The sequence below is a fragment of the Tachysurus vachellii genome, chromosome 1 (assembly GCF_030014155.1).
Source record: "Tachysurus vachellii isolate PV-2020 chromosome 1, HZAU_Pvac_v1, whole genome shotgun sequence".
In the NCBI taxonomy this organism is placed as follows: domain Eukaryota; kingdom Metazoa; phylum Chordata; class Actinopteri; order Siluriformes; family Bagridae; genus Tachysurus; species Tachysurus vachellii.
In genome coordinates, this window is record NC_083460.1 from 15,149,195 (window position 1) to 15,160,252 (window position 11,058).

The 11,058-nt window shown below is 39.8% G+C and overlaps 1 protein-coding gene across 1 annotated transcript in view; it reads left to right on the forward strand.

Moving 5' to 3' along the window:
* Positions 1-10,412, forward strand: part of sall3a (spalt-like transcription factor 3a) — an 18,975-nt gene extending 8,563 nt beyond the window's left edge. Inside the window, exons 2-4 of the mRNA XM_060874066.1 lie at positions 4,781-7,927; positions 8,063-8,400; positions 8,730-10,412. Of these exons, the coding sequence (XP_060730049.1) occupies positions 4,781-7,927; positions 8,063-8,400; positions 8,730-9,161 (3,917 nt within the window). The 3' untranslated portion in view covers positions 9,162-10,412. The remainder of the gene's footprint in view (positions 1-4,780; positions 7,928-8,062; positions 8,401-8,729) is intronic.
* Positions 10,413-11,058: the final 646 nt, after the last annotated feature.

An 11,058-nucleotide genomic window follows, 5' to 3' on the forward strand; every position in this document is an offset into this window, starting at 1 on the left:
TCTGAGGGACCGACCGGGAAGACCGGACGGTGGACCGGGCTTCTAAACCCACCATCGTGTCCTAATTACAGCTCAGAGCTCTGACTGTGAGTTTGCATTTAAGGGCCACGTTGCTGTAGTTGCACTGGTGCTGTAATGATGTAGTGCTGTGTTGCTGATTCGCTGTGGTGCTGTAGGACAAATTGCCGTCACTGAAGCCCGTATCGCACCCTGACCTGCACAAACAAATCGTTAATGTTTTGGCTGCGGCGCATCTGCACGCTACGACAAAGCATCTTCTGTTCACACGGACACAGAGCGCTTACTGTACCACGAGGGCAGAGGCTGAGAAAAGCCATCTCGCTTTGACTGCGTCTCGTTCTCTGTCTCTCATAACAACTACCCCAAGCATCAGTACTCAATGTCTCTCTGTCTTTATCTCAGACTTTATCTCAAACACACAACAGCCTCTTTTTGGGGTTGTTTCTCCTAGAGCCTGTACACACCTTGATTTTTTAATTTATTGTATTAAAATATATCCCCTGGTTTATATTATTATTATTATTATTATTATTATTATTATTATTATTATTATTATTATTAACAATAATGAATTTTTTATATAGATATTTTTAGAAGTTTAGACTAAACCCACTGTTCATCTTCAGATTCAATTAAAAAAGTTTAAGTCTTAAAGTAATAATAATAATAATAATAATAATAATAAGAATCATAATCATATTAATCATAATAATAATAATTATTATAAAAATACAATCTATTTGTGTAGAGCTTTGCTAACACTCACTGAATTCTTGTCGCTGAACAGAGAGAGAGAGAGAGAGAGAGAGAGATTAACACACATTCCATCCATTGCACACCTTAAGTAACAGGAAATAGAAGCTTTCTTTTTTTGAAAAAGTTATCACGGAGTATAATAACAATAATAATAATAATAATAATAATAATAATAATAATAATAATAATTAAATGTCTTTTATTTACATAGCATCTTTCTGCGAAGGGAAACTATCACACAAACTATACTACAATAAGCTCATGTTCAGCTATGAAGGCACAAATAATAATAATAATAATAATAATAATAATAATAATAATAATAATAATAATAATAGGTTGCTGAAGAAAAGACTTGGACAGAAACATGGAAAGGTTTTTAATGTATTTGTTTGCTTTCTGTCATTCTTTCTTTCTCTCTTTCTCAATCCGTGGTCATCTTCAGCCGTTCTTCTCGCAGCCAGATCACAATTTGCGTCAATTTCCTTCAGTGTTATTTTTAGGAAAGCAAATCTTTCAATCTTCCTGCCTTTCCTTTTTTGTCCTAGCCAATTCCTCTTCAGTGTCGCTCCTATGATGCAGAGACGAGTCACTCCTCTAAATAATTAGAGCTAAGAAAGGGAAAAAAAGGAAAGGAAGAAGGAACAGAGAGAGAGAGAGAGAGAGAGAGAGAGAGAGAGAGAGAGAGAGAGAGAGAGAGAGAGAGAGAGGATTTGTCAATGAAAGCAGTGCCTTTGAGAGAGAAAAAAACAGAGGTGCAATGGAAAGAAAGTGGCATTTGCGGAGGAATTTGTGAAGATTGTTAAAAGCAGCAGGCTTCCTCATGCTGCTCCGCTCCCTCCTGCTTCATCACTCACTTAAAGCAGCTCGAAACGCTTACGAGAAGATGAGAATGTTTCAAATAACCCAAGAAGGGGTGGGTTAAAAGAGAACCAGGAAATGTGTAGAGAACCTGGAAAAAAAAACACACATACACGCACACAAGTTTAGAATTGTGTTTACAGGAATGCAGTCATGAATAAAAGGGATGTTTAAAGGGAAATTGATGTGTGTGTGTCAGGAAGACGAGCCGTGTGCCATTCCTTAACGCAGTATCGAAGACATCCTGGGAAGCGTGCAAAGCTTTCGCTCTGAGCTTTCTCTCTTCCTTCAAATTGAGGAGGTCGAGGAGCTCAAAAACCTGATCTGATATAATATGTCAGATTAGTGGTTTCAGTTAGCACACCAAAGATCACACGCTGAGATAACACACACAATGAGCGAGGCCTACAATCGTCCTATTGATTCCTCACCGCTTCATATTTGCATTTGAGGAAAGGAGGACTCTTAAGTGGATGAAAATGAATCAGATTTTTTATTTTTTTTTTGATTTGCAATCACCTTCCTTTCTTGCTGGAATCAATACACACACACATGGTTTCTTTCTCACGCATTTTCACTCTTACTTCCCCACACACAATCTTCTGCTTCCTAAAAAAAAAACGCAACTGCTTACGGACTGATTATTTTTTTATTTTTTAAAGGCCATTTTTTATTATATAATACACAAAATTAAAAACACAAAATGGGTGTGTATTAGACGTTGTACATTTGTTATATTTTCTCGATATAAAAGCACAAACACACTCCTATACTTCAGTTTAATGATTATTTGCTTTTACATTATACATTATATTTACACAATGCTCTATTAATGAAAATATTATTTTCATACTCATAGCTAATGCAATAATGATATTAAATTATATTAAGGATAGAAATCATTTGAAATTTCTTCTTCTAGTCTATTAAAAGAAGATGATTTATTGTCAAAAAGGGAAAAAACAACAACACAATTTTTTTTTTTTTTTTTAAGAAACCCACCGTCCGTACTCGGAGAGAAAAGCAATAACGATAATTTTCTGTTAATGATTATTCTACTCCAAATAGGGTCTGACCTTTCACCCTTCAATTATGGAAATAAGCTTTGCCGTCAGTAAACCGGTGAAATGTTTCAGTCGATATCGCCGCTTCTCGAGCTTTCCCAACCTTCTTACTTAAGCCTTTTAAATATTAACGACATTTTACGAGAATGATAAATTTCTCCAAGCATTAACTCTCATATTTTAATGAATTTAACTTGCTTGTGTAATTAAAAAAAATCACTGTTAAACCTTTTTTAGGTTGTAAGTACTCTTTTTTACTTTTAAAGCTAATTTTTTTTTTTTTTAATAAATAAGATTAGCAATAAAAACCTGCTGATCAGAGCAGAAAAAACACTTAGAATTGTGATTGCTCTTAAAAACGAGCCACCATTATTCAGGGAAATTGGGTTCATGTGGATCTCTTATGTTACAGTGCTTGTTTTCTGTGTGTGTGTCTGTGTGTGTGTGTGTGTGTGTGTGAGGTAAGAGGGAGTGTAAAACTTAATCACACTGCCTTCCGTGCACTTCTTTAGAAAAATATTTTGAACAGAGCAGCCTGAGAATGTGTCTGATGGACAAAAATCAAATGCTGACTTAGATTTTTCTTAACGTCTTCACAGAGTTAGGTTTCATTTAGTTAGCTTCGTATACAAATATAGATATAAGAAGCTAACTAAACAAAACTATATATACATATTTCTTTTCTCTCATACACAAAGTGGAAATTGGTAATTGGACTCAGGACGGTGCTATAAAATTTAAATGTATTGTCACAAATAATTAAGGCATATTGTTACACGAGAAGCATATGCTTTCCCGTTAGACTAATCATCTCTCGTTACAAGCTAAACATGTCTGTGAACGGTAAGGGCAGCAAGAAAAAAAATCTCTTCTTACTCTGGCTCAACTAATCATGTCTTTTGGCAGGGTCGGGTGGGTCTCTGAAGTGAAGCAGTCACTCAGTTTTCCATGTAACAAAGTAGCAGGCGCACTCAGTGGAGATAATTAACATACGCCACATCACACACACACAAACATGCAAACATGTGAGTACCGGTTCTGTTCTGGTGTCATTTGAACGCTTTAAGACGCAAAATCTTTGTAAGACTGACATTTTTTACAGTTTGAGGTGTGAATTTGGGAATCGTTCGCCGATTGTCTCTCGTGCTGTGTCCTCATGACAGCTATATGAAGAGGAAGTGGCTTCCAACAACTGTGACTGAACATATGTAACTAATCAGAGGCATTGCTGCTTTGGCAGAACCATGTAATTTGCTCTCTCAGGGAGGAACTAAGAGACAGTGCATGATGAAAGACATGAGAATGGAAAGAAAGAAGGAAAGAAAGAAAGAAATAACACATCTTACATCCTGAGGCGTACATACTACTAATATACTACTAACTCCATGCTTCAGCACTGAATTACGACGTGTTTCTCATTTAATTTACAATTTTTCCTTAAAGATTAATCACTATTTATTCCGTGTGATCCAATTCTGTGAAAAATATTTTGAAAAACTGGCTTAATTATGAAGCAAAGCAAGAACCATTGCGTCTGTCAGAATGCAGTTATTGTGCTGATGAGTGGACTGACTTTGCTGAAGGTTAAATCTATCATCTGTATTTAAATGCAGAGGTTGCATGTTACCCTAGCAATGCTAAATAAGAGGCTTAGGCATTTGAAATTCAGGTGGCTTGATAGCAGAGGGGAATCCTAATGGGGCCATCAAAGACCTGATTTGTACTCAACAGGCAGGGCAGCTGTGAATTGCATAAAAATATTGGAAATCAATAGCTGGTATGGAATTTCATTAAGCAGCAGTATCCACAATTGATAGGCCCTCATAATTTGATGGATTGCACAAAGAAAATTATTAGCTGGCTCTATAGAGAGGAGTAGAATGCACAAAATCAAGCTCTGAGAATTGGTGAACTAGGATGATTTGTTCAGAATAAAAAAAAGAATATTGATTTTAGTCATGGTAAGGTGAGAAAAAAAAATTAAAGGTTAATTCGTAGGTGTTGTGTTGAAAAGTGTGTTGAATGTATGTGCATTATTTATTCATTTATTCTGTGCTTTGCCTCTTTCCTCCTCTCAGTCTCAGGTGAGATCCTAGACGATGCCGACAGTGGTAATGAGAGCCGCAGCGGTAGTGAAGAGACCCATGTGTGTGAGAAATGCTGCGCCGAGTTCTTCAAGTGGTCTGACTTTTGTGAACATCTAAAGAGCTGCACCAAGAACCCGCTTGTGCTTATTATTAGTGAGAATGATGTCACACCGGACCCAACACAGGAGTACCCAACTGAGCCTTCGCCCGTGCCCAGCTGTCCGAGTGAGCCTGCAGACAGTGAGGAGGCAGCTGAGGGAAGGCACACCCCAGCTGAAGTGGATGATGGGGCCGAGATGACTTTGGAGCAAGTAACCACCTTAGATAAAGATGATGAGCCCATGGATGTGGAAATGTCTCCAGAGAAAACACTGGACCCTGAAGATCCAGATATATCACCGGAGCCTGATGTCAACCTACCTCAGCTTGACATGGCCCAGCCCTCTGGTACAGGTTACAGCATGCCCAGCACAAATGTCACTTTGGAAACACTGCATGGGACTCGAGTGGCTGTAGCACAGTTTGCGCAAAGCTTTCGTGGGGTAATAGCTAGTGGCATGTCCACCATGGCTATCCCAATGATCCTGGACCAGCTGATGGCTTTACAACAGCAGCAAATTCACCAGCTCCAGCTGATAGAACAAATCCGTAGCCAAGTTGCCCTAATGAACAGGCAGAACCCTGCACAGGCGGCTCTCAACCATCATACACACCACAATACAAATAGTGGCTCACAGGCATCATCTGCCACTGGCCTTCCTGCAATCTCCAGTCAGCTTCAGCTACATGGTTTCATTACGCCACCTGTCCACCAGCTCCCTATAAGGGTACCACCCACTTTAAATGTCCAAGGCCCAACCTCATTGTCTTCTGCCTTGGAAGGGGGTCACTCCCATATCTCACAGACAGGTAGCCAGCTGTCTGGTTCTAAAATGAACAGCAACACCTCAACAAATTCCTCATATCCACCATCTAGCTGTAGTGTAGTTCCATCCTTGTTGTCACTTCAGAGTTCAGTCACTAGCAGCAGCAGCAGCAACAGCAGCAGCAGTGGAGCAGGAACCGGCATCAGTAGCAGTGTTTCCCTTCCTAGAAACACATCAAGTCCTCCAACACTGACCCATGGAAGCCTGCTGAGCTCCCCTTCCAACCTTCCCCTGATGCCTCCGAGTTCCTCAAGTAGTGTCATCTTCCCCAACCCACTGGCCAGTATTGCAGCCACAGCCAATGCACTTGATCCTCTCTCTGCTCTGATGAAGCATCGAAAAGGAAAGCCCCCTAATGTCTCTGTATTTGACACAAAACCTAGCTCAGAAGACCCCTTCTTCAAACATAAATGTAGGTTTTGTGCTAAAGTGTTTGGAAGTGACAGTGCTCTTCAAATACACCTTCGTTCACATACGGGTGAAAGGCCTTTCAAGTGCAACATTTGCGGCAATCGCTTTTCTACAAAAGGAAACTTGAAGGTCCACTTCCAGAGGCACAAAGAAAAGTACCCACACATTCCAATGAACCCTTATCCAGTGCCTGAGTACCTGGACAATGTGCCAACCACCTCAGGCATTCCTTATGGCATGTCGCTGCCACCAGAGAAGCCTGTTACCACATGGCTGGACAGCAAGCCTGTTTTGCCCACAGCTCCAACCTCAGTAGGGCTGCAGCTTCCCCCAACTCTGCCCAGTATGATAGGGGGGTATGGAGATTCACCTAGTCTTACTCCCATAAGCAGGTCACCTCCAAGGCCATCACCACCATCAAGTGAGTGTGCATCTCTGTCACCCAATGTTCTCAGTACTGAAGGAAGCACAACCTTCACTTCGGCTTCTCCACAGCCTACTATGGGAAGTGATGCACCCCCAGTTTTGAAACCAGAGGGGATTCATTTGCCATCAAACTGCACAACCAGGCCTGTAGAGTTCAGTATGCCCTTGACTACTGTTAGCCAGATTGTGCTGTCATCCACAACCACTACCACAACCACTACTACCACCCAGATCACAGATCCAGTGACTCCTCCAGCCTCTGGCTCTAATTCTGCCCTTCCAATGATCTCAGATCAGTTCAAGGCCAAGTTTCCCTTTGGTGGCCTCCTGGACTCTATGCAAACATCAGAAACCTCAAAGCTGCAGCAGCTGGTTGAAAACATAGACAAAAAGATGACAGACCCCAACCAATGTGTCATCTGTCATCGTGTGCTCAGCTGTCAGAGTGCCCTCAAGATGCACTACCGTATCCACACTGGGGAAAGGCCTTTTAAATGCAAAATATGTGGCCGTGCTTTTACTACTAAGGGCAACTTGAAAACGCACTTTGGGGTTCACAGGTCTAAGCCACCTCTGCGAGTGCAGCACTCATGTCCAATATGTCAGAAGAAGTTTACTAATGCTGTAGTATTGCAGCAGCATATCCGCATGCACATGGGAGGTCAGATTCCAAACACACCTCTTCCTGAGGGCTTTCAAGACATGGATACAGACTTTAACTTTGATGAGAAGAGTGTAGACAACATGAGCAATTACGATGATGAGCTGATTGATGAGATGGAACAGGCCATAGATGATGAAGCAGATATCAAAGATGGAGATTTGGACCCATTGAAACCATCACATTCATATGGAGAGATGTCTCCTACCAACTCTCCCCCAACTCCAATCATGTCCAGCATTGCTGCTTTGGAAAACCAAATGAAGATGATTGACTCGACTGCAAATATGAATCGCGCCTTTAGCCTGAAGCCCTCCGATAGTGTAAGTGGGATCGGTGGAGAAAGTGGAGATGTGTTTAACAATGACTCATCCTCTGTTGTGGGAGACTTAGAGAACCATAGTGTGGGGAGTCCAGCCCTGTCAGAGTCATCAGGCTCTATGCAGGCTCTTTCACCTGCTCATAGCCAGCCTGAGAGCCATCGTTCCAGGTCTCCAAGTCTGATCAATAACAACAGCAGCAATGTGGCAGAGGATATCCAGGACTCCAGTGCAGCTATAGCAACTGTGAAGTCGGAAAAATCAGACACACCATCTCCAGGTTCTGCACCAGCTGAGCACTCAGGTGTGCTAGACCTCACAGCTGCTCAACCTGCCAGGCCTTATGTTAAAGAAGAGAACCAGTTCAGCATGTTATTCTTAGGAAGAGATCGAGGTATGATATAGTTTGTTGTAATTTTAAAAAGTTGGTATTTTTATATACTTCCCTAAAATCCTTAGAATAGTTTGTGATATAAATGTAAAAGAAATATTTTCGACAAAATGTCACAGTTCCATTGTTCTGTTTTAGGTCTAACAGCTTCAAGCTTCATGAACTCAGCACCAAGCCTAGTCAAACTCGAGATGAATGGCCACAGCAAGCCGCTATCTTTGAGTGAGGGCTCCCACCTGCACATGGGTCTTCAGGTGCCTGCCACAGCACCTCAGACAACAATGAGCCCCAGCCTAAATCCAATGCTTGCACCACCTCCACCACGCCGGACCCCTAAGCAGCATAACTGCCATTCATGTGGGAAAAACTTCTCCTCAGCCAGTGCCCTGCAGATCCACGAGCGCACACACACAGGAGAAAAACCCTTTGCCTGCTCCATCTGTGGGAGAGCCTTCACCACAAAGGGCAATCTGAAGGTAGTCTCAGATCTTTCAAATTTTAAATTATTTTTTAACTTTGGTTTAGTTTGGGAATGAATTTAATAGAAACATGAATTAATCAATAGTGATAAATTTAGGAATATTATATTATAAGTTTATATATGTTTTTAACAGCACTTAAGTAAGTTAAACAAACTTAATAATATATTTTTTACTGAATTTAACTAAGAACTCTTGAAAATTTAAATTAAATTGATTTTTCTTTCTCCACATACAAGCTACTAATAATTATCAAAGTGCTACCTTTTGACCTTATAAAGCATTACCCAACCTAGACTTTCTCTTATTCTTCCTTCTGGCTGCAGGTTCACATGGGAACCCATATGTGGAACAATGCCCCAGCCAGACGTGGGCGGCGTCTCTCAGTGGAAAACCCCATGGCCCTGCTGGGTGGTGATGCAATGAAATTTAGCGAGATGTTCCAGAAAGACCTGGCAGTTCGGGCAATGAATGTAGACCCAGGGTTTTGGAACCAGTATGCGGCAGCCATCACCAATGGACTCGCAATGAAGAACAACGAGATCTCAGTCATTCAGAACGGGGGCATTCCTCCGCTTCCTGTTAGCCTTGGAGGTGGCAGCATCCCATCTCTAGCCAGCATGTCAGGGGGCATGGAGAGGGCACGCACAGGCAGCAGCCCTCCAATGTCTGGCCTCGAGAAGACAAGCTTGGAGGTGGGAAATGGACGTCCTTTCTCTAGGTTCCTGGAGGACAACAAAGAGATTGGAATCAACTGATAAGCCGTCATTCAATAGAAAGACACAACCAGACTATGTAAAGACTTGGAAGGTTCCTCCTTATCCAGTTTGGTCTCTTATGTACTATATTATGTACAGCTGAAGTTTGATATTCTGTTGGTTTTGGATCTATAGTATTCGGTATTGAGTAGAAGTATTTCCCATCCTCCTGTTTCGACTATGAAGAAAAAAAATGTTCCATGTTTGAGAATTTGTCGTCTTGCAAGATTTGCATGGTACTTTTATTGGTTCTTATCAGTACATTTGACTGCTTTCAAGGATTATGTCACATAAAAGAAGAATATCTTTACTCTTTAAAAAAAAAAAAAAAAAATGAAATGAAGCGCAATCTCAGTGTGGATAGACTGAGTAATGTTTACCTGGTTACAAGTGTATGTTTTGAAGTACAAGACATGGGATTAGGTGAAACCGAAGTACATTGTCGTAACGTGTGCTTATTTTTTTTTTCACTCATGAAGTAGATACTTGATGGAAAAAAAAATGTTTGAACTATTTTAATCTTTGCATTTAGTCTCTTGGCATTGTCTTATATTAATGTCCGGTGTCTTTAGTATTTATAATATACACAAAAGCGGGTATAAGAAAATATATTTAACAGCCCCAACATTTTATTGATCTTTGTTTTCTAAACTTTAGACTTCTATTATGGCTGTCTCTTTCAATAAAGACAAAACGTCTCTTCATCTGGCCGATACGGACACATTGCGAAGTTTTATTTGGAAATCTAGCACATGTCGGTGTAACGGACCTGGTACAAGATGAAAAAGCTAGGATATTGAAAAAGCTGCTGCCTTTACAGACTCACTTTTAACCTTTGTAAAGACAAGAGACAGAGATATTACAGAAACTTATTGTGTATAGAGTAAAAACAAAATTGGTATGCATATTTTGTATCATGGAAAACAAAGGATATCCTGATTTGAGATTTGTCATGTTTGTGAATGCACTTTTTAGAGGAACGGTCTTGTCTGTGACTTATCATTAATGATCTGACTGAACTATCTATCTGATTTTGATTTTTTTTTTTTTTTTTTCATTTTGCCCATGGGGTTCTTAAAAAACGTGAGTCATCGAGAAACTTCTGGAAAAAAACAGGGGTGAGGGAATGGGACAGATACGGCTCTGTACTGAAATCCTCACCTCTTTGCTCACATCAAATAATAAAATCGTGAGAAAGGATCATGTCTGCTTGGATGCTATTTCTCTAATTGTTGTAATTATTGTTTAATAGCATTTGATATGTTGTTGTTGTTGTTGTTTTTTTTGCTGTAGAACTCTGAGAAGTATTATGAAATCATACTTGTACCTAGCTTCAGGTACTGACATAAAGAACTGTGTAAGGGACTAAAACATGAAGGAAATGAATGAAGTATGAAGGAAAATAATGAACTACAGAATGGTTTGATGGAGCAGAATTACTTTTAGCATCCTGAAGATAATTCTGTTCCTTTCATTGAAGCATCCCATGAAAATGAGCTATTTATTAAAGAATCACATTGTATGCTTTTCATCCATCTACAGTCACATTTAATGTTAAGTTTCTATTTAATTTTATTTTACAATATTAACAATTCGCATTTACAATATTTAGTATAGAGTACAAGTTTAATGGCATGATGATTTGATTTGATTTGAACTTTTCTTATATTTGTTACATATAAATATATATATATAAGCTTTAACATCTAAATTGCGAAATAATTGCACCATCAGATCAACAAATGATCTAGTAATACGTTATACAGTTGGTCATATATGAGAAAGCTTATTTCACTCAAATTGTCAAAGGAAAAAAAACATTTCTGTCTTCTGTCTGTCTACCAGCAAAATCCAGGTTACAGCTTTATTTATGCTTAATGTCACATTTAGTTTTTAA